This window comes from Malus sylvestris, chromosome 16, assembly GCF_916048215.2.
Source record: "Malus sylvestris chromosome 16, drMalSylv7.2, whole genome shotgun sequence".
Lineage (NCBI taxonomy): Eukaryota > Viridiplantae > Streptophyta > Magnoliopsida > Rosales > Rosaceae > Malus > Malus sylvestris.
The window spans coordinates 21,383,581-21,408,295 of NC_062275.1; the positions used below are offsets into that span (position 1 = coordinate 21,383,581).

General features: G+C 37.5%; 2 protein-coding genes across 8 annotated transcripts; one reads left to right on the top strand and one right to left on the bottom strand.

The window, feature by feature from the left end:
* The first annotated feature begins 6,861 nt into the window (after positions 1-6,861).
* LOC126607116 (uncharacterized) lies at positions 6,862-17,404 on the top strand. Of its 7 annotated transcripts, none has more exons than XM_050274564.1 (26): positions 6,862-7,034; positions 7,279-7,604; positions 10,631-10,848; positions 11,117-11,222; positions 11,549-11,650; positions 12,000-12,059; positions 12,159-12,237; positions 12,657-12,804; positions 12,944-13,067; positions 13,164-13,344; positions 13,624-13,652; positions 13,818-13,966; positions 14,082-14,184; positions 14,318-14,413; positions 14,502-14,557; positions 14,664-14,787; positions 14,914-14,976; positions 15,078-15,137; positions 15,224-15,385; positions 15,493-15,563; positions 15,641-15,734; positions 15,844-15,980; positions 16,075-16,155; positions 16,253-16,358; positions 16,441-16,492; positions 16,636-17,404. In XM_050274564.1, the coding sequence occupies exons 2-26, from the start codon at positions 7,431-7,433 to the stop codon at positions 16,650-16,652; spliced, it is 2,592 nt and encodes an 863-aa protein (XP_050130521.1). In that variant the 5' UTR covers positions 6,862-7,034; positions 7,279-7,430; the 3' UTR covers positions 16,653-17,404. The 7 variants fall into 7 exon arrangements, with proteins under 7 accessions (XP_050130521.1, XP_050130520.1, XP_050130525.1 ...); XM_050274563.1 differs by having other exon boundaries at positions 7,397-7,604; XM_050274567.1 differs by having other exon boundaries at positions 6,915-6,933; positions 7,397-7,604.
* Positions 17,405-18,020: 616 nt separating this feature from the next.
* On the bottom strand, positions 18,021-21,478 carry LOC126607118 (heterogeneous nuclear ribonucleoprotein 1-like). Its single transcript, XM_050274570.1, has 2 exons — positions 21,056-21,478; positions 18,021-19,546 (listed from the first exon to the last, which is right to left on the bottom strand). The coding sequence occupies exons 1-2, from the start codon at positions 21,275-21,277 to the stop codon at positions 18,365-18,367; spliced, it is 1,404 nt and encodes a 467-aa protein (XP_050130527.1). The 5' UTR covers positions 21,278-21,478; the 3' UTR covers positions 18,021-18,364.
* Positions 21,479-24,715: the final 3,237 nt, after the last annotated feature.

The window sequence follows — 24,715 nt, forward strand, 5'->3', positions numbered from 1 at the left end:
ACCGTTTTGCTTGAACGCATCTATTTCACTAACTTCATACCTAAGAAAGCACCTCTAACAACCCTCTTAGGGCCATCCAACCTGATCGAACGATACAATAAGGCATGTATAATGTTTTCCAATGGTACAATCTTGACCATTGATGAGGCACTTTATTCTCCACATTCCGGAAGAACGTTATTGAGTTTCAAGGACATTAGAGATAATAATTATCACGCTGAAACCTATGCAGAAAATGGAGTTGAATTATGTGCATCTCTTCTTATGAATATGGCCAGAAATGCATTATAGAGAAGATGGAGCGTATCCCGAGTGGTCTATATACTACAACCATACGTGTATACTACAACCATACACCCTATAGAGAGCCATTATGTGGTCGGCCCTACCTTTGGGACCACGCATGAAATCACACTTTGGCATAATCATTTGGGACACCCTGGATGAACACCGATGCGCCGTATCCTTAAATCATCACATGGGCATTCACTAACCCGAAGTTTAGGTTCGATTCAAGGAATCGCATGTCAAACATGCTCCATGGGAATGCCTATTATTATGACTTCTTATGACAAGATTTGTTCGAATCCTCCTATTTTTTCTACAAAGGATTCAAGGGGACATTTGTCGACCGATTCACCCTCCCTGCGAACCATTTAGTTATTTTATGGTTTTGGTTGACACTTCCACACGTTGGTCACACATGTGCTTGTTGTCCATAAGGAACGCTGCATTCTCCAAACTGTTGGCTTAGATTAACAAGCTCAAGGCTCACCACCCTGATTATCCAATCAAATCTATTCGATTGGATAATACTGGAGAATTCACATCTAAAACATTTGATGACTATTGCATATTAGTTGGGGTTGAAGTTGAACATTCAACACCCTATGTTCACACCCAAAACGACCTGGCAAAAGCATTCATTAAGCCCTTACAAATGATTGCTCGATCGTTGGTCATACGTACCAAGCTCCCGATTGCTGCTTGGGGCCATGCAATATTGCACGCAGCCATGTTAGTCTACCTGAGGCCTATTACAACCCAACCATATAATGCCCATCAATTGGTTACTGAATATGAACTCGATATATCGCATTTGCGCGTTTTTGGTTGTGCGGTCTATGTGCCGATTTTGCCGTTACGGACAAAAATGGGGTCTCAACAAAGGATGGGAATCTATGTCAAATATGATCCTACTTCAATTATTTGTTGCTTAGAACCTTTGACAGACGATCTGTTTACCGCTCGTTTCACGGATTGTCAGTTATATAAGACAGTCTTCACGTCCTTATGGGGAGATAAGAACGTTGTGAATTATCATGGACGGTTCCCACCTTGTCTCATTTAGATCCCCGCATCACTCAATCTAAAATTGAAGTGCAGCGCATATTAGATCTTCAGAGCGTAACTCAAAGCATGCCAGATGTTTTCACCAATTTAGCGTGAGTGACAAGATCACATATTCCAGTTGCATATGTGCTTGCAAATATGGATGTACCAAATGTTTGACGGATTTCCCTCCTGGAGGCCCGGGACGCCACTTTGACCAATCCACGTACATTAGCAGCTAGTCAATCCTATGCCCCTACACAAAAACGTGGCAGACCTCTTGGTTCAAAGGATTCACACCACCAGAAGAGGAAACCCACGCACAGGCTCCTTCTGAGCCTACTGTGAATTCGACTATCACATGCTCATTTGGTTCGGTTTTTGTTTCGATTTTGATTTTTTTGATCAACGCATTTTTTTACAGGTTTTTTTGTCACAATTCAATTCAATTTTCCAGTTCAACGGTTTTTATGCACATCCCTACCTCTTAGTGTAGATTAATGTAAAATATTGCTGGTACTGAAAAGGAAAAAAATCAAAAAAGCCACAATGGGTTGGATGCAAACATAAATTATAACGAAAATTCTTAAAGGATTTTAAAATCATACATGTAAATATTTAATCTAAAAATAACTGACAAATTATTGAATCATATACAAGATTGAGGATAAAGATGACCAACAATAGCAGAACCGGTGTAAACTAATACTTAATAATTCCTAATGAATTTAAATTTTAAAAAATTATTATTAGCACTCCAAAATTTTCATTATGCATTCCAAACTTATATCTAACTACTTCATCCCATTTCCAAACACATGCATGATTTTCTTGAAGGAAGAAAATTAAACGTAAACCTGTTTATTTTTTATTTTTAATTATATATTTTAAATTTTAAATTGTATAATAAATTATTTTTATAAATTTTTGCGCGACAAACCTATATTGTATCGCACAAAATTCTTAAATTTGGATAGGCACCAAAAAAGGGATGCGGGAATTTTATTTATTTATTATTTTTAAAAAAACTTTGTGCAACCAATTCTTCGCTTCGTCTCACAAAACCCAAAAAATTGGGGGGTGCCAAAAACGGGACGGGAAATTTTTTTTTAAGACTTTGCGCGACCAATATTTCGTCTAGTAAAGTCTTTTCCTTCATCACGCAATGTGATACGGTTTTTAAAACCAAAATAACTCCTCCACAATTTTCTCAATGTCTCTCTCTATTCTCTTACCTCTCCTCTTTCTTTCCCTCTCCCCAAATCCGATTCTTTCTCTCTCACACTTACTCCTCTCACTCAATCTCTCATCTCTCTCTGTTTTCTCTATCTCTCACTCTCACTCACTCTCTCGTCTCTCTCTCTCACTATCTTCTCTAACTCTCTCACATTCACTCCTCTCTCCCTTTCTCACTAACTCTCAATCTTGCCAAAAGGTATTTTCTCCCGAAATTTTAATTTTTTTTCATTAATACGTGTTTTTGGAGTTAGTTTTGGGTCGGATTTGGGGTTGCCAATTTAAGGGGAGATTATGTCGATTTTTTGGTACTATTTTATGTTGTTTTTTTTTTATTTGACCATGTTTGTTTTTTCGTAGGAAATCGTGGGACTTTGACGGTAAAAGTTGAGGATTAGGAAGCTATTGGACCATATCCCTCGCCACTACCACCACAATAGACTTGTATTAGGATTTTATTATTGTACTTTGTTAATTTATGTGTACATGTTAAATATATTATATATATTAGGAAATTTGATCACTATTTTTCATATGTAGTTTTATTTTGATATGTCAATTTAAATTAAAGTAATTAAAAAAATAAATTTATGCAATTAATTAAATTAAAAAGTAAAAGTTTGAAAAATCTTGCGCTACCAAATGTTTCTTCGTGCAAACAATTAATATAATTAAATTAAAATAAGAGAAATAATTACGAAAAGAGTCAAAAACCTTGCGTGACAAAATATTTCATAGTGCAAAATATTAAATTAATTTAATTAAATTAAAAAATTAAAAACCAAAAAAACTTTGCGAGACAAAGATTATTTTTCGTCGCGCAAACCCTATCTTCACAAGCTTTGCTCGACCAAAATTTCGTCGTGCAAGGTTTTGAGTGACGAAATCATACTTTGCGCAACAAACTTATTTCGTGACCCAAAGTGTTTTTTGTAGTAGTGTAAATATAAATAAAAAAATAGAATGCCTTAAATCAAGGCTAAAGTGTACATCTTAAACTAAAACTAAAGTGTACATAGTGCATAATGTACTTGTAAAGAATGGAGAAAAGTAAAGTAGGGGGAGATAAGTCATAAAACAACAAAGTAGGATGAGAGGAGTGAAAAAAAAAATAGTGGGGTTATGCATATGGCCTTCTTGAAAAAATGTCTTATTTATATAAAAATAATAATTAAACAATAATATAAAATAAAAGAGGTTCGGTCTGGTTCCTCCGGTTCCTAATATTTTCAAACCGAAACCAATTTGAGATGGTTAGGTTCGGTTTTTGTTCCGATTTTGACTTTTTTGGTCAACGTTTTTTTTTGGGTTTTTTTTGTCATGGTTCAATTCGGTTTTCTGGTTCGGTGGTTTTTATGCCCACCTCTACCTCTTAGTGTAGATTAATGTAGAATATTACTGGTACTAAAAAGGAACAAAATCAAAAAGCCACAATGGGTTTGATGCAAACATAAATTATAACAAAAATTCTTGAAGGAGTTTAAAATCATACATGTCAAAATTTAATCTAGAAATAACTGACAAATTATTGAAACATATACAAGATTGAGGATAAAGATGACCAACAATAGCGGAACCGGTTTAAACTAATACTTAATAATTTTTAATGAATTTAAATTTTGGGAAATTATTATTAGTACTTTTTTTTTGTCAAAGAGCACATAGTATTAAATACGAATTGAAATGTTTACATCAGACGCAAGAGTGTTGAACAACCACTCAGGCTCAAAATCATCCCAGGAATACCCACCCCCCATACGGGTGACATAAGCTGCCACAAGATGCGCGGCCTCATTACAGGCACGAGGAGTGTAACTAATCGTCAAAGAAACTACTTGTTGCTGAAGAAGATTAATATCCCACAAAATAGCGTCCATAGTTGCATCAGGTTGCAACTTTCCATGAACCATATCCACAAGAACCTTTGAATCCGTTTCCACATGAACACTATGAAAACCCCTATCCACCGCAGCCATTACAGCCAGCCGAAGAGCCTCGGCTTCCGCCATAAAGCTAGAACCGCAGAACACCTTCCCCACACCGCCAGCACCTTTAAATATACCTGCAAAATCTCTAGCAACCCACCCATATCCTCCCACACTAGTACGATTGCACCAAGCACCATCACAATTTATTTTTATCGTCCCAAACGGAGGCTTTACCCACCCATTCGCAATTGTGCCATCCCTAATGCACCCAGAACTATTGTCCGAGGAAAAATCCTCATCACTTTCCACAATCTCCATCCATTGCTGCCGTAATAACTGTAGCGCCACAGTAGGTTCCACCACAACCTTCTCAAACACCACACTATTACGGCACTTCCAAATTCGCCATAAACCACACACTACCCAACGCATAAACGTACAAGCCTCATCCAACTTGCCATATTTCGTACACAACCAAGTCCAACACTGCATAAAATCGTCACCCACCACCACGTTCACATCTAATTGAATCGGAGAACCAAACCAAAAGACACGAGCAAAAGAACATCTGAAAAAAAGATGAACCTGTGTTTCCTCCTCACAAGCACAAAACGGGCAATCCGTACTCAATCTAACCTCTCGCCTTTGCAAATTAGTGCGGATAGCAAGGATATTCCGACATCCTCTCCATATGAAATGGCGGAGTTTAGGGGGAACCTTCAAACTCCAGAGATCCCGCCAGACCAAAGCCAGAGTATCATTCGTACTAGATTGCCCACCTCCTTTCCTCCCCAGTTCACCATTCATGTTCATCTCTTGGGCTATCAAATATCCGGACTTCACCGAATAGACTCCATTACGCATATAATGCCAAATGATACGATCAACACACCCCAATCGACTCAACGGCATGCTCAGAATAAGCTGTGCTTCATCACCAGTAAAACACCTTTGAACGATCTCACGTTCCCAAGTTCCATCAACGGACACCAAGTCCGCAACCATCTGAGGCATTTCTGGATGTCTTGATAAAGGCCGAAAAGTTCTTGGTGTGGGCAACCAAGGATCCACAATAACCTGAATATTGCGTCCATCACCAACCCGCCATCTAATACCCGACTTCAAAATTTTCCGCCCTTGTAAAATTCCCTTCCAACCCCAAGAAGTTCCACGTCCCACTGATGCCTCAAGGAAAGATGACGTAGGATAATACTTAGCTTTAAGTACTTTAGCCAACAGAGACTCCGGAGCACAGATCAATCTCCATCCAATCTTAGCCAACATTGCTAAATTAAACTCAATAATGTCCTTAAAGCCAAGACCCCCAGAGATCTTCCTTTGCGCCACCTTTTTCCAAGCAAGCCAATGAACACCTTTTTTCGTCTCCTGATCCCTCCACCAAAAACGCGCTATAATTTGCTCTATTTCCTTTGCCAATTGAATAGGCAGTTGAAAACATGACATAGTATAAATAGGTAAAGCCACCGCAACACTTTTAATTAGCACCTCCTTACCTGCGACCGATAAAAATTGTTCCGCCCAGCCATTAATTCGTTCATCCAATTTATTCCGAACTTCTTCAAACACCTTTTTCTTCGACGCTCCAAAATCAGCTTGTATACCTAAATATTTCCCAAATCCTTCCTGATGTTTAATCCCCAGAATCTGGGGTAGAGTAGATTTCAGCCCCGTTGAACACCCCACACTAAAATGTACCGAGCTCTTATCTAGATTAATGAATTGTCCGGAGCCCTCAGCATACCGTTGGAGCAAATATTTCACATTATACGCCTCATTCTCCGTAGCTCAACAAAATAAAACTGAATCATCAGCAAAAAAAACATGTGACAAAGGCTCAGCCGAAGAAGTTACTGCCATACCTCGAATGCAAACTTATATCTAACTATTTCATCCCATTTCCATACACATGCATGATTTTCTTGAAGGAAGAAAATTAAACGTAAAACGTTTGATTGAGGAGAGGCCGATTTGGATTAGGACTCATATATATGGTGTCTAATTGACCAAGTTTCATGGAAACTTGGCAAAAACCTAGCTACCAAAATGTGTGGACGGTAACAAGTTATTTAGAATCTTTATGTCTTTGAGACAAAACTGACAGAAGACAACTACGACTGTCCATGCTCCATCTTTTTGAAAATTATATCTTAAGAACTTGTTTATTTCATTAATATTATTCTCTAATACACGCACACAAAATGTTCTGATTCCTTGTTAGTTGCAGATGCAATATTTGTGAAGTAATGAGATGATGAAGTAATTAGTTAATTTAATAAATAGTCCTAACACTCTAAATAATTAATTATCTCATCGCAAGTATAAATGGACCAGCATGGCGCATTGTCAGTATTATATGGACCTAGACCTTACTTGGCTTATCTGTTTTCTGTTCTTTTCTGGGACCGAGGATGAGAGGGTAAAGTTGCAAACTTAATGGTGACCTATCTGCTTCCATCTTATCAGTTTCTGCATTATCTGCAAATCTTTCAAAAACTCGGAAGCTCTTCAAACATTGTGGTAACATATACTGTTTTAAACTTCTCTTCCTCTCGGAATTCTAGTGAACTAGTTTAATGACATTGCTGTCAAAATTTCCCACCAGTACGAAGTGTTTACACTTGAGGAAAAATGGTGGAATTTATGTGTTTTGAGTCCATGAAAATGATAGCATTGGAAGGTTAATGTGGGTGAATTTAGGTATTTCATTCAAGTTCTTTTTTATTCATGGAAGTGATTTCTACTCGTATATGTTTTTGTGCAGAAGATAAAAAGGAGTGCGGGAATCGTTTTCTTACTTTTTTTCGTGCTCAAGTTTACAAATTTTATCTTTGCTCCTTTAAAGCAGCTTCGCATTTTTTCTGGGTTAATTTTTTCCGCAGGAGGATTATTTGAAGTGAAAAACTGAGTGAAAAGATGAGAGTGGCAGTGATTGGTGCTGGGATTAGTGGGTTGGTGTCTGCCTATGTTCTTGCAAAGGAAGGGGTGGAAGTGGTGGTGTATGAGAAGGATGACTACTTGGGCGGCCATGCCAGGACTGTCACATTTGATGGTGTTGATTTGGACCTCGGTTTCATGGTCTTCAATCGTGTAAGTATTTTCTTGTTCTCTGAAACTTGCTTTTGAAAATTAGCCTCTCTCTCTCTCTCTCTCTCTCCGTTCTCTTGCTTGGTAAGTAGTCAAATCTTAGCTAAGATCAGGGGCGGAGCCACCAAGGGACTGGGGTAGTCCCCGGCCCATCCCGACTTCATCTGAGGTGTGAACCTTTTATGGAAGAAGATGAAGCAAACAACGTCAAGCTGTTTTGATTTTAAATATTTTCGGTTGTCTAATGAAACGGTTTGGCAGAGGAGTTTTAAAAGAGATGTGCAATTTTAAATGGAAAAAGCAACCCCACTTCTAGTTCGATTATCTCACCTAACAGTAATATACACCTATACTTTTTTAAAGCAACCCACCTTCTTTATTTGCAGACCTCTCCCCATTTTCCTTCTTTTTCTACTTCTTTGTATTTTCTTTAGCCTTCCACAACCTACCTCTTACTTAGTTGTCTGGGTTTTACATTTTTTTCTTCTTAATATTGAATTTAAGAGATTTTTTTCAGTTTTGTGAGGATTACACAAATTGCATATGTCAACATGTTATGAATTCAACTTTTTACACATATATATATATATATATAGACACACACACAAATACATATTTGTGAAATGCCCCTCCTCATTCAGAATTCTGGCTCCACCACTGGCTAAGATTAATCCTCGAACTTATGTTCTGTAAACAAACTTGCTATCGGCACTTCTGCACATATACTCCCTTGTATTTTCTTACAAGAGCATCTCCAACCTTAGGATCAAGCATAAAAATTTAAGCCATAAAATTTTAAATTATAACTCAGAAATTATTTTTCTCTTCTAACCTTATGGTTTAAAATTTTTAGTCCGAGATAACATAATTTTTATTTTTTGGTAATTGTTTTTAAAATAAAATTTGTGTAGATTATCCTAATTTATTTTTCTAAACATTTTAATCTAAAAATATTTAAATTCCAATAAGTAATTAAAAATCATACAAATACATAGGTATTTATAAAGTTTTAACTTAAATTTGATTTAAATAATTATCTTAAATTATTTTAGACGTTAGATTTAATTTTGGACCGTCAAATCTTTTTTTTTTTAATATTAGATTTGATCTCCTTTGATCATAGCCATTAGATTACAAGTAAAAAACAAAAACAAAATAGGTTTTGATATTTAACAGATTGGTAGGTCTAGAATAATTTAAGCTGGCTTAAATCCTTAAGGGAATCTAGCTCAAAGATATATTCTCTTCAGAACTTATTTTAACCCAATGGTTGGAGATGGTTTGGGAAGTTTTAAAGCTTATATTTTAAGTTTTATCCCATGAGGCATATAAATTTTTTGGATCGCCAATGACATTTCACAAAATGTAATTTCAAAGTAAATAAATAAAATTAGTTAATTTAGTTTAGTTCATCAATTTATTTAGAGCTATTATTGACACTAAAAAAAATCAACTTGTACTTGCCCAGTGAAATAGATTTAAAAAAAAAATCAAAGGGTTAACGTTTAAATAATTATTAAGTTCGTTTTGCTTTTTTTTTTTTTAGTGAGAGTAAATCAATTTAGTTTGGAATGTCAATAATAAGGTCTCCAGAAATGCTAGCTAAAAAAATTAGACTGATTAATAATTAGACACTGATGAAACCCAAAAGAAAAATTATGAGGTGATGTAATTTTAGTTCTTTTATGTGTATAGTTTGAAAAATCTCTCTACGACGAACAGAGGTGTTCGGAATATTTGTACTCTGTGTTTCTGGTTGTTTACCAATTTACTGGTTTGTATTAATGTTTTTAGCATTAATGATCTATCGATTTCAATCAAAAAAAAAAAATTTTTACATATAGTTCTAATCTTGTCACCTAGTACTACGATGTATTCATCTTCACTTGCAAGTAAAATGTCTTAGATTTGATTCTAATAAAAAACGAATTAAAATCACATTATTGTTAGCCCATTATAAAGCTAAGCTTAATATCGTTTGTTTAAAATTAAAAAAAAAATAAAATATATATATATATTTCTCCCAATCCTCCCTGTGCAATGGCACTACCCTTCGGTTCTTACACTTCGGTTCAGACAATTTTACTGTCGTAAATATTGAAATTATTTATGTCTTTATTTTTTTTTTCGGTGAAGAAATTAAGAGGAAATTATAGACACAGCATGGGAGTGGGTTGCTGGAGTAATTGTCATTTTGCTCCGGGATTTGAAACAGTAGGGTACTGATAAGGACACATGGCCCCCGCCATTCAGCAGCGGTGCAGGTGGTGGGTGGTACCCTTTTTTAAGAGAAATTTTAGCTGAAAGATAATAGTACTGTTTATTTTAACGAAAAATTATATTTTTATATTAAAAATTTAATTTTAATACTATTTATTTTACCATTTATTTTGTTATTTTACTTAAAACTCAAAGTTTTCAAATTCATTAGTTCTTTTTTTTTTTTTAAACTTGCAAATAAGGCAAAGTAGCTCGAGTATTGCGGGACCGACGTAAAACTGTCATTGCTATCAACCTAGCCCAGTGTAGCCCGAGCTAATGTAGCGTTTGGCAACTACGAAAGCTATTAGCTTAACCTATACGATTAATGGTAATGGAAAATAACTTTGAACGTAGAAAAAATGCACAATAAGGAGCTAAATGATTAATATGGTCGCTTGTGCATTTTATATCCTTTAATTTTGTTACCTAACAATTAATATTTATTTTATTTTATGATATGATATTGTCCACAACTTAGTCAATAGATCTACTACCTTGGCGGTTGGTCAGGCCAGCATGGGGTTTCATGTTAAAAGGTTTTGGTGCTATTAGTAGCAGAACATTAACTTGTAGATTACTAAGAATTTCTCATATCAGATTTTGTTCTAAATCCTTGACTTGTATTGAGCCATACAACAACATTAGCTATAACGTGTTCAAACTAGAGCATTTAACTCAAAATCAATTGAAAATAATACAGACGTCAAGGAGCTTATAGAGTATGATGCAAGGCTTACAATTCCTGTATTTTTGAAACTGGACTGCAGGTAACTTATCCAAATATGATGGAGTTCTTTGAGAGCCTTGGGGTTGATATGGAGACATCTGACATGTCCTTCTCAGCGAGCTTAGACAATGGACGGGGGTGTGAATGGGGCAGCAGAAATGGTTTGTCGAGCTTGTTTGCACAAAGGACCAACTTGATCAATCCATACTTCTGGCAAATGCTTCGAGAAATAACAAAGTTTAAACATGATGCAATCAAGTAAGTAACAACTAAATGGTCATCCTTCACCGTCACGTTATAATTTATATATTAGGGTAATTTTCTCGTACTAGAATATGTTTATCCTATCATATACATTGTGAATCTAATCTAATCCTTTAGATACTGACAAGTATCACGAATGATCTAAATTCTGAGTTTAACGGCATAAGTATCTTAGGCAAGTAACAAAAACAAAAAAAAAGATTGTTTTATTGCAGTTATACATCTAAATGATGAAATATGATTTTTATGCTTTTTGTTACAGTTATCTTGAGGAGCTTGAGAACAACCAGGACATTGATCGCAGTGAAACCTTGGGGCAGTTTATCAAGTCACGCGGCTACTCTGAATTATTTCAGAAGGCTTATCTTGTGAGACTACTACTTGAGCAAATTTGATCCTTTCGGTTCACTTTTTTCGAAAAATTATTTTGCAGTACTGAAATATACTTACATGGTAAAATACCAGTACACGACGTGATTGATCATATCTTCATTTTACGGTACAATATCAATGAATATCTACTTATATTTACCATAACAATCAATCATGTTTATCGTATGTCACTACCACACAGACGTTGCCCACGCCTTTTGAACTTCAAAAACGAAAGAAATTACTTGCATGTGCGAGTTAAGTTTATTAAGTTACTTGATGGGCATTGCAATGGCAATGACATTCATTATTGTGAGTGCAGGTTCCAGTATGTGGGTCAATCTGGTCTTGTCCTTCAGAAGGAGTTATGAGCTTCTCAGCCTTCTCTGTTCTTTCATTTTGTCGCAATCATCATCTACTTCAGGTACGTTCATATATTTCTCCCCTTCAGTTAACCCCAAAAGACTATTTTTAAAATGTAGCAGAACATATGAACTCTTTTAGAAACTAGTGGTTCTCTCTTTCGATGTTGGAAGAGGTTTTAGGTTCAAATCCCCTCTCGACAAGTGATCAAGAAAAAGTATCTCCTATGATACCATAGTTTAGCTAGAATGTGAGATCTAAATCAAAACCAATCTGAGTCAGTAGCACTATGTCTAGTGATATTTCTCTTTACTTGTAAGTGAAGGGTCTTAGGTTAGACTCACATGAATAGCGAGTTAGAAACCTAACTAAGTACTTACTCTTTTGGCTTTGCCCTGGTTTATTTGCAGCTATTTGGGCGTCCACAGTGGCTTACTGTCAGATGGCGTTCACATTGTTATGTGAAGAAGGTGCTAATTTGTTGCTTCTGGGAATAACCTATATATATTGTTTGCCTTATTTCCCTAGTTTTAGGGTTCTAATTTAAAGTAATTTGGATTACATTTCAGGTCAGAGAAGTTCTGGAGAGTAAAGGCTGTCACATAAGAACTAGCTCTGAAGTACATAGGGTTTCCACATCTGATGAGGGTCGGTAGTTACATTGATAGTTGAGACTCCATTTTCTTCCTTATATATGAACTTGTTTCTCATGTGATGACTCATTTGTTGGCTTGATATACATTGTTGCCCCATTTCCTTGACGGGTTTAGCTTTTGGGGCTAGCCGTTGCTCTACATAATAACAGGAATCGGGGGCAACCAGATTCCTCCTGTGGAATTAAGATTTCTCATTCTATACATTGTCGGAGGGTATACAATTCAAACACTTTAATTGCACTATCCAACTTCGTGTCTGTTTGTTTCCATTTCTTGATTTTATCTTGTATGAGTTCTTGCAGTACTACAATTTTTCTTGGTTTAACTTGTTAGTATAAACTTGGTATGGCTTATTTTTGTGTGGATTTCTTAAAACTTAAGTATTAACAGAGTTTATATGAGATATATCAGGTTGCACTGTAATCTCTGGTGATGGTTTGGAGGAAGTATTCAATGGATGCATAATTGCTGTCCACGCTCCTGATGCCGTGAGAATTCTAGGTGACCAGGCCACATCGGATGAGTTGAGAGTTCTTGGTGCTTTCCAATATGTGTACAGGTACACTTTATTTCCCCCCACTGAATTATCATTTGCAGTGACAATTAATTTCAGTTTCCAAGTGACTATCCTAATAACTATTGGATAATTGTCATTCTGTTGGAGGATGGCAATTGCTGGTTGCACTCTCTATTGGCAGTGACATTTTTCTGCATCGTGACAAAAAATTAATGCCCCGCAACCCAGCAGCATGGAGTGCGTGGAATTTTCTCGGAAGTAATGGCAACAAAGTTTGTTTGACATACTGGCTCAATGTGCTCCAGGTAAAATAGTGTGTTAGACTTAACATTAGAAACATGGACTTTGATCGAATATGTTCTATATTGTTCCTTGTGTGGTTAAGATTTCGGAATGTGCAGAACATTGATGAAACCGGTCTTCCATTTCTTGTGACCCTGAATCCAGAACACACACCAAAACATACCTTGCTTAAGTGGTCGACAAGCCATCCAGTCCCATCTGTTGCTGCATCGAAGGCTTCGCTTGAGCTTCCTCGTATTCAAGGAAAAAGAGGAATTTGGTTTTGTGGAGCATATCAGGGTGAGTTTTACTGCTCGGGAGAAGTTAACAGTTTTTCAGCTATCAAATATTTTCTCTATCTTGCATACAGACACAATTGAATGTCATTACTCCTTCATATTGACCGAAAATGTGTTTAGATGAATATCTTGCTACTCAAGTATGAAACCATGTTTCTTGCTAATGAATTAACTAGATGAGTACCATATTCAGGATTACCTTAATTTTCATGGCTCAGAGCTGATATTTTTGTGTTCCGAATCATCTGAGCTTCTATGTTACATTTCTTTTTCTCTTCAGGGTATGGCTTCCATGAGGATGGACTAAAGGTACGGTTACTGTATTAACCAATTCAATATGTTATGTAAAAAGATTCAAAATTGATTGACATGATCCTACATATTTATTCGTTTTTGGTTAAGTGATACAGTGCTGGCTAAGAATCTATCAAATTGGTGGATTTCAGCTTAACAGTGAAGTGTACTACTTTGCAGGCTGGAATGGATGCAGCACATGGTTTGCTTGGAAAAGGTTATGCCCTCTTGGACAACCCAAAACACATGGTTCCGTCGCTGACAGAAACAGGGGCACGCCTTTTTGTTACTAGATTTCTTACACATTTTATCTCTACCGGATGTTTGATGTGAGTAGTACTTTTGTTTCATAAGAATCTTCCAGTTATTGCTTCCTTTCTTTGATTGTGTCGAATAAGTTATATACTTAATCAAGATAATTAATATATCATTGTGGTCGAATAGTTTCTTGGAGGAAGGAGGAACAATTTTCACCTTTGAGGGAACCAGAAAAGGGTGTTCTCTGAAATGTGTTATTAAAGTTCATAATCCTCAGTTTTACTGGAAGGTAAGTTTTGTTACTATGATTTTGACACTTTTTGTGTGATTATGTGCTGCACTAAATTAACGTCAAGGGAAATTATCTCGTTGTGAAAGCAAGAAATCACTTTCACTGATAAGCAGTACGATTTGTTTGGCAGGTAATGACACAGGCTGATTTAGGCCTAGCAGATGCATATATCAATGGGGATTTTTCATTCGTTGACAAAGACAAAGGTCTTTTAAATCTTATAATGGTAAGATAATTCATCAGTGTCCGGTGCAAAATCATTTGTGTACTTTGCAGATTCACAGAAATGATCGTCTTGCTAATTCGTTTTCCAGATTCTCATCGCCAACAGAGACGCAAATTCTTCCGACTCAAAACTGACCAAGAAAAGGTGTGATGAGACTTGGTTACTTGCTTAAACTTGAATAATGATATAGCTTTTATCTAGTAGTTAATGAAGTCTCAATACAATGCGGACTCACCTACTTTCGCTGTAGGGGATGGTGGACGCCATTGTTATTCACAGCTAGTATAGCATCAGCAAAATATTTTTTCCAGCATGTTTCGAGGCAAAATACTCTCACTCAGGCTCGCAGGAACATCTCTCGTCATTATGACCTGGTATACAGATTATGACCTTGAAATTCATTACTATTTTCTATCTTTTCCCATTGATGATCTTAAAAGTATTTGGAACGGAGCCTAGGATCTCGTCACAGCTCACGATTAGCTTTCTGTGTGTTCCAGAGTAATGAACTATTCTCGCAGTTCTTGGACGAGACAATGACATATTCCAGTGCTGTATTTAAGGTCAGAATAATTGGTTTCCAATCAGTTTACACTGCATGAAAGAAAGAGAGTACACTGTAGTTTAACTTATATCTCGGTTTCTATGTTAAATCATTCTATAGACAGAAGATGAAGATTTAAAGGTTGCTCAGCTGAGGAAAATCTCCATTCTGATTGAAAAGGTGAGTCTCTTTTATATAACAACTCCGTCAAGTGTTTGTCCGTCTTTCTGTGCTATTTCAATTAGTTTTTCCTTTCGATAATTCAGGCTAGAATTGAAAAGAACCATGAAGTTCTAGAGATTGGATGCGGTTGGGGAAGCTTAGCTATTAAAGTCGTCAAACAAACAGGTTGCAAATACACCGGCATCACTCTGTCCGAGGAACAACTGAAATATGCACAAGAGAAAGTGAAAGAGGCTGGCCTTCAGGTATCAAATGTTGTGAATAGCATGTTTATATATAAGCATATATCAAGGGTTTTGAATGCATGTGCGTGTACGCAAACTATATGTAATTTCGGTTGAATTTCTACCAGGACCGCATCAAATTTCTTCTGTGCGATTACCGCCAGCTTGCTAGCTACAAATATGACAGAATTATATCTTGGTTAGTGTTGCTCCGACCAAGTTTAGTTCATGAATAATACTACTGGAAATAACTTGATCCGTGGTGGAATTTTGCAGCGAGATGCTAGAAAGCGTGGGGCATGAATTTATGGACGAATTCTTTTCGTGCTGTGAATCTGTGCTAGCAGAAAATGGCCTTCTTGTTCTACAGGTAACATTGCAACAAGTTGTTAGTTCATTGACTGATAAATTGTAACTCCTATAAACTGTAACATCCAATATGTTGCTAATAGTTAAGGGTGGTTTATTTTTCCTTACAGTTCATATCAATACCAGATCAGCGCTACGATGAGTACAGGCGAAGTTCAGACTTCATAAAGGAATATATTTTTCCGGGTGGATGTCTACCTTCGTTAAGTAGGGTAACATCGGCAATGGCTGCTTCTTCCAGACTCTGGTATGATCTGTTATCACGGGAACAATTCCATCATTCGGTTTAACTTGGTGGTATGCGATTTTTGTTTTGACTTTCGCAAACTTCATTCCTGCAGTGTGGAGCACCTGGAAAACATTGGAATCCATTACTTCCAAACACTCAGATATTGGAGAAAAAATTTCTTGGACAGACAAGGGTAAGAAGATTTGATCTAAACTCTGAATCCTCCCCAAAGGCATTTTAGAGTAAGCATGACTTAGTGAAAATGTTGATGAAATACTTTGGATGTGTAGTGAAATACTCGCTCTTGGATTCGATGAAAAGTTCATCCGGACATGGGAGTATTATTTTGATTATTGCGCGGCCGGTTTTAGGACGTATACTCTTGGAAATTACCAGGTACATTTCTACACTTTGCAACACATTGATGAATGCTGTTTGAAGCTACAAGCACAGCTAAAAGTAAAGATATGCGATGCAGATCGTGTTTTCACGCCCCGGCAATGTTCCGGCATTCAGCAATCCGTACAAAGGCAAGTGTTGCTGATTTTCCTTTTATTTGTCCTTGCTTTCATTTTAATTTCTCACAATCAAGCTCAAGCTGACTTGCTTTAATTTTAATTGTTATTTTTCCATAATAAAACCGTTTTCTGTTATTTATTTATACGGTGTCAAGGCCGCCTTGTTTCTTAAAGAAGCTTACTTGCAACGGGGATGCAATGGTAGCAGTATCAAGCCCAATCATGCACGTTCCCGTTGCATGCTAGTCCTTTAATGAGTGGCGCAACCTAGCACCTTCACGGCAAAGATTGAAAACAAAAACTATCAGCTTCGGTTTGTGATCGAAAGGTTGAGAACCATCGTCTACATCTTTTGAAGATACTAAAGCAATGAATCGACTCAGCAGATCGAAATCCCTCCGGTGTATCAAAACTCTTTTGGTGAGGTTGTACCGTTAGAGGCGTAAAACATGTCGGATGGGCTCGTTTAAATCCAACTCGGTCACGTTATGTGCACAAGTTTGTGCCAATATAGTGATCAAGTAAACACAACTGAAATTTACCATCTTTTCCTTTGCCCAATTTGTTTGCATGAGCAAAACACGCGCTGCAACTTGAGCTGCTTAAAGGAGTACGGGACACAACTAACGCGACCTGCAACATTTAAGGAATCTAAAACATAGGAAGCACTGTTGCACATAGAAACAAGACATCTCCCTCACCGCACAACCTCTGGCTTTTCGAAGCACAAAACGCTCACCACAAGACATGGAACAAGGCAAGAAATAGGGCAGGGTACTCTAAAACAAGGACAGGAGAAAAACAAAACAGCCTGTACTGTTACAAACAGTCATGATTCTTACTCAAATAGTGCAGAACGAAATCTACCGTGATCTCGAATTTGGATAAATAAATGAATAAAAAAGCAATGGCTCTTCTACTTCATTCTAAAGTTCTAAATACTGCTTCTCTAATTATCCTCCGATCAACAGACTTCCACAATCAAATAGTGATACTGGGTAAGCTGCTCAAGTCAACATACCGTAGGCCAAGGCTGTTCACCTCACAATCTGTCATGCAACCACAAACCTGAGTGACGTTTATGATACCAATGACGTGAGCTCGAGGACTCTACAGAATTTGACAGTGTTGGCTTGGCCTGACTGGAGAATGACCTGATTAATTTCAAGTGAACAAACTTCCCAAGATTTCATTCCATGTCGAACACACCCCCAATGAACATGCCCCACCATGAAGCTTGTCTTCAGCCATGATGGACACTTCACTTTACAACTCGTGCACTTCCTCCTGTACAACACAAGGCCAAATACAGGGGGAAAATGATTATGCCATCGTCAAAGTGTCAACTACCACTACGACTATCGCTACCCATTACGAAGTGAACAGCCCATAGCTCCATTGCTATCAGAGAACTACCCTCACTACATCTTTGTAATTCCTACTTGTCATATCAAATCAAGCATAGCACCTAGTGGCCAAACTTCCTAGAGCATCTAACCTTCAGCCAAAAATAAACGGAAAATAAAGCAATGATAAGATGTTAAACAACAGAATACTTTAGCTTTAACACTACGGCCAAAAAGGTAAATGCCACTAGCAGCTTGTAGACAATTATAAGCACGCCAAATTTAACACCACTCGGAAGCAAAAATTAAATAGGAGCATCTAGTGTGCACTAAAATACTATTTATTATAGGCTACCAAAATAGAAACTGCAAACTACTAGAACTTAAGCAATCCAACCAGTCCCAAAGCATTGTCATCCAACTTGAGCTGTTCTTGCCACTGCCGCTGGTCATGAGAAACCATCACTAGCTCATGCATAAAGAGATACAGATCCATAAAACAGGATGCAATTTCAATTGAAACAGTCAACCATCAAAATTACTGCTGCTGGGATTGTCGTGCCTGAGCACTTCCATACCCACCACCATAACCAACTTGTCCACCATTTGCCTGACCACCATAATTTCCAGAAGCTTGTGATGGATCAGATCTCCAACCAGCATTTCCATAACCTGCATTTCCATTTGAATCGCCATAGCCACTTCCACCGTAGCCACCAGTACTACCTTGCTCCCCACCTGGAGCACCAACATTGTTATTTGGGACACTCCCCGAACGTCCTCCAACAACTCCATATCCAGACGGATTTGCATAGGACACATCCATTCCACTGTACCCACCATAACCATAACCTTGAGTTCCATACCCAGCCGCTGCACTAGGTGATTGACCAGCAGGTGCAGAACCAGGGCCACCACTGCCTGTACCTGCACTGCCACTTGAAACACCCCAAGGAGCAGTATTCCCATAACCCATAGCACCATATCCAGAGGGAGCTTGAGAGCTCCACGCACTTCTAGGGCCACCTGGCGGACCACTAGCATAACTGGCATTTGGGGCATTAGGGTTTCCATATGCAGCAGCTGCTGGCCCTCCATAACCAGTATTGGTACCTCCATAACTTCCATAACTGCCATAGCCAATTCCATTACTGGTAGGACCATACCCGTAACTGGGTGCACTATAACCAGAAGAACCATAAGGTGGAAACCCACCTCCAGCACTCTGGGATTGCATGTACCTATTGGAGTCCATTCGGACATCATATGAATTTGGGTTGCCAGTAGATACCCCATAGCCTTGATAACCACCTCCAGCAGCACCGCCGCCACCTTGACCGCCACCCATGCTACGGCTACCCCCACCGGGGTTGGCATCTTTGGGAAGAGCCCGCTTAACTTCCACTTGCTTACCATTTAAATCATGAAATGTCTTGTGCAAAACCCTATCAACAGCTTCTTCGGTGTCAAATGAAATAAACCCAAAACCACGAGGACGTCCAGTACTTTGGTCATACATTACTACTACATCAGTTACATGGCCAAAAGATTCAAAATACTCACGGAATCCTTCCTCACTAAGAGTGGGGGGCAACCCTCCAACAAATATCTTCTTGGTCCTAACATTTCCCCCACTTCCAGCACTTCTAGTAGGATTAGCATTTCCAACTCTTCCAGTGGTTTGCTGCTCCTCTCTTGATAGGGCCCTCTTAGCCTCAACCTGAAAATTCAAACCAGTGGTTATGCAGCAGAAGTAAAAACACCTTGAGTGTCACGGGTGTGGATCTTAAATAACAAGCAAGAGCCAAAGCAACTTTATAGAAATAATACTCAAAGCTTCAATGGTGTCCATATATCAATGGGTATCATAAGCAACACTGACAAGAAAATATTGTCCATAAGGACCATTTTTTAAATTAGTTACCGACCCAAACATGTGCAGCCAGTACAAAATGGTTAAAAGGTGACTTATAGTGGCATGGCTCATACAAGAACCACTTTAGATATATAAAATGTAGCATCGCTGCAGCAGAACAACTAGGTTAGAAAGTCATATCCTCTTCTGAGGCAAGAAAGATATATCCTCTTTGGAAGCCTAACACATTGAAGTATGGCACATTTCTCTTTCTACACGATTTTCTTTATACGATTGATATGACCATACTACAAACCTAACTAGCTAAATCTTATAACAAATTGTCCATTGGGCCTAAGTCCGACAGAGGCCTTACTAGTCCTGAACGATCTAGGAGTTTGTCTACAAAATATAATCAGGGTCAATATCATAAGTTATTAAGAGTCGTCAAAATTATGTTGTCATATCTCTTCTAATTTTTTTTCCATCTATATTGTCCTCTCTCTTCTCATTTTTATTTAACATCTTTCTAATTTTTATCTTCTTTTCACTATAATTCTTCTGATTACTTAAATTCATGCGATCTCCAACCAACTATAACCATTGAAAGCACCCACAGTTATACACGAATCCTTTCTCAGGGATTCACCCTCAGCAACTGAAGAGTGGTACAAGGAGACCACATACAATCCATAAAAAAGTTTCCAGAACTGTTACAAGCTCAAATGTTAGCATCATTATCATTGTGGGATGTAAAACACTTGACATGCAAACCAGTCGTAAATCCTAAACCCTTAACCCAGTCACAGACATAACAAAGAATGATTTCACAGCATGTAAATAAATACACATCCAGACATTTGTTCACAAGAATAACTTATTGCTCACTACTGCAAACCAACAGAAGAACAACAGAACAACATGTATACCATCAGCTTAGAAAAACACATTAGAAGCTACCAATACAAATGTTTTTTACTCTTGCTCCTTGGTATAAATACAGTGAACACAATTAATCAAAGACTAATGCTCTTAACAAGCAAACGTTATGTTATATTTAGCAGCCAAACCGTACTTTTACAAATTCAATCAAAGTCTTACTTGCAAACATATTAGCAACCAACAAACCAGAAAAACTGCAACTATACATACTTCAATGTCAAATAAAATAAAGCTGGACACGAGAATGAATACATTCACAACCGGACTAGCAGAATTACAAAACCTAGAAACTAAATCTCAAAAAATCAAATAAAATTAACAATGACCAGCTTAAGCACACTAAAAAAAGAGAGGCCCAATTAGCTTAACACCAAATTAAACAAAAACCCACTAAAAATAAAAACAAATAAAAAATGAGACTCTGAATCTCACCGTTCTACCATCGATGGTGTGCTTATCCTGAAGAACCCTATCGAGAACAGCAGGATCTACAAAAACCACAAACCCAAAACCCCTGGGGCGGCCGGATACCTTGTCCCTCATGACCACCGTCTGCAAAACGTCGCCGTAGTTGCTGAAGTACTCTTTAAGCTTATCCTCCGAGGTCTCCCATGAAATCCCACCAATAAAAAGCTTTCCCTGATCTGAATCCATGCGGGTTTTCACTTCACTGCCTCTCCTTCTCACTGACTGCGTGTGAGAATGAAAGCTTCGATCTTTATGTAATTTCGGAGGTGTGTTTTTGGATTTTGGGGGTTTGGGATTTGGGAGAGAAAGGAAGGGTTTGTGGCCGACTAGAGAGAGAGAGAGAGAGAGAGAGAGAACGGGGTTCCAGTGTGTATGTATGCTTCGAGATTGGGGGAAGTTTGGGACTTGGGAGATGGAAGTACGCGTTTGGACGGATGAGATTCGCTGCATTGGTTGGTCTGGAAGACTTTGATGTTTTGTACGGTTTGGATTTGATGTAAGTCGAAATCCGCCGGTGAATTGGTTCATTGTCACGTGAGATGCACAGAGAAGACACCTCATTCATAGTAAGTGGGAAAATCGTCACACTAACATGACATCATTTCATTTCCGAATTGTTTATTTTTTTAGCATCATCTAATAATTGTTTTAGAAAAAAAAAAAATTCAATTAATTTAAAGTATAAATCAAAGAAATTGAGAGTTCATCATTTGGATAATGTTTGTTATTGTAATCATTAATTTGTTTTACACAGGTGAATGACTATAAATGTTCTTTAAAACGAAAAAAATAAAATTTAAATGATCTTTAGATGATAATAAAGAAACTAAATGATTTTGATTATAATATTTGTAAGCTAAAATAATGTCGAGTTAGAGAGGAAGTATCATCCTCCTCAAAATATAGTTTATGCACCAAAATTAGTTCAATCGTTTCCTGTCCAATGGTTTGTGCTATGAAAGCTAATAAATTAAAATGAAACCACCATGGGGTGGCTTAGTGGTTGGAACAAATTCCAGACCTATGCTCCACACGACACGTCTTGAGTTCAATTTCTGGTGCTTGTGAAGCACGATGATGGGCATGAGATGCTGAAATGCCTCTGTGAGTCTTCTCAGCACCTGGAATGGTGAATGTCGTGGCGACACCACCAGCTAGTCCCCTTTTTAAATATAAAATAATTAAAATGAATTTTAGGTTTTCTTTTGTGAACTTTTAAGGCTATCTCCAACTCAAGGGTGAGAAATTCCAAAATTTGGCTCATATTAGTGCTGATGAATCGCACGATGGTGACCAAAAGGAGGTAAAAATGCCTCTGTGAGTCTTCCTGACCCTTGAAGGGTGGACTGCTATGGCAAAGCCACCAGCTAGTCCCCCTTTTAAAAAGAAAATAATTAAAATGAATTTGATGTTTTATTTTGTGAACTTGTAAGGATATTTCCAACTCAAGGGTGAGAAATTTCAATATTTAGCCCCATATTTTCAACTATTCAGCGATATGTATACGTTTAGTCAGTTTTTTCCTACAAGGTAAAGGACCTATAATTCCATCCTCAACTTGATAATTTGTTAAACTTTTGTATTTCTTTGATCTTGTTTTCACTAGTAGTTTTGGAATTAGTTTTTGTATAATTTATCTTGTTTTTACGAACATTTTGATATGTAAAAAAATTCAAATTCAAATTCAAAAAAAATTGTTGAGATACTTTTGAGTTGGGCATCATTGGATTCAATATGACAACTATTTTTTACATAATGTGAACTATTTGTTTGGATGTCCTACTGTTTAGATCCAAAATTACACAATTGGCCCGAGTGATCGAGGTCGTTGAGTGAGTGAAGTTCTAACCGTTAGATGGCTTAGTCGGGACAATTTTTAGTTGTTATTAAGGAATAATATTGTGATTTTTTTGTCATGATAATATCCCTTAATAATATATTAAATTATTTAGACTTGGTTTTATCTTAAAATCTAGCTGGTTTGATTTGTAGTCCAAGGCGTTACAGATTTTCTTCCATGTGTGATGCATATGCGTGTGGGTGAGAAACTTTCCATGCAATTCGTGCATGTGTGGAGTGATCAGCTCAAAGACACTTAAAAGGGATTAGCATGTTCTGCATGAATGAGAATGGATGAAGTTGGAACTTGACCAAGCAAAGAGTTGTTGATGATTATCATCGAAAAGTGATAATCATGGTGCCGTCTAAAGGGAAGTATAGTTCGAAATTGACATGGTCTCTTATGGGGCATGCAAAAGATAAGAATTGAGAATAATTAAGTGATGATATCTCTAGTGATATTGCAATTTACCTTGCATGCACATGGACATACATGGTGGAAGAAGAAAGTTTGTAGTTACATTGGGAGTCTTTAACTTTGAGTGACTTTGGATTGGATAAGGCAAGGTTTTTGATAAGATTAGTATGCAGAGTCCTCACGTGGTCTCTAATAGCACATAATAATCACCACTTATCATTCAAGCATGCATGTGGTCTCGATCTCGCAAACAAATTCAGGAGGATGGCAATCCGTGAGGTTATTAAAGATAATATTCTAAGGAATATTATTTTGATTGCTTTGATGCCACAGCAGATAATCTTCAGCATGGCTAGCAAGCAATCAGTACTATAAATACATGAGGTTGTGCAACATTGAAAGCTCTTCCAACAAAACACACAAACTGCCCTACGCAAACTTTCACTCTACGTGAAACCTCTCAACAACCTTGAGATTTTTTTATTTTCTTTTTTGCCGACACATATTTAGTTTGGATAAACAGTACTGTGAAGGCAACCGGCGAACATCTTCAGTTTGGATAAACAGAACTGTTGCCGTAGAATTAGCCGACTGCGAAGCACCTTCAGTTTAGATAAACAGCACTGCGTCGAAACCGACTGGTTTCCTATCCAAGTCTCGATCGAGAAGGATTTTCGAATCCTTATTGGCAGAGGTCATCTCATTAGCCTTCTCAACGAAGTGAAGTGTTACAAGTTACTAGGCTCGGCACATTGAACGCCGAGTTGTTTTATAATAGGATATTCACAAGTAAGTTTTAGAGTTCGGCATTCTGACGGCCGAACCACATTCACCATCAAGACATACATCTATTTTGAGTACTTCTGTTTGTATAGTTTGGTGCCAGTTCGGCATGCTTATACTCTTACGAATATAATCACCGTGACCGAACCCGACGCGACAATTCGTGAACTTCGCAGAACTAGCAGACTTGTCTTCAGGCTCTAGAACCTGAAGACCGAGACGTGTTCCTTTGTCGGCCGCAGTCACAAGATCAAGAAGTCAGCAGCGCGCTCAACGTAACATCAATAAATTTTACTCCCCGGTCGAGCTCGATTGTCGAGTTGGCACGCCCCCCGCACACAACCGAAAGATGTAGTTAGCTCATTAGTTAATCGGCATGCACGCCACGTAAGCTTGGTAGTTTTTAGGGTCAACACCTACATACTAAAAATTTAATAATATTTTAAGATTTTTTTCTCTTACTTTTCTGATTTCATATCTTCTTTTATCTTATCTTATCTGATTTCCTACATATAAGAAGAATGAATTCTAGGCAAACACACATCTCCTTCTTAAATCTCATACTTTTGTTTAAGCACTTTCAT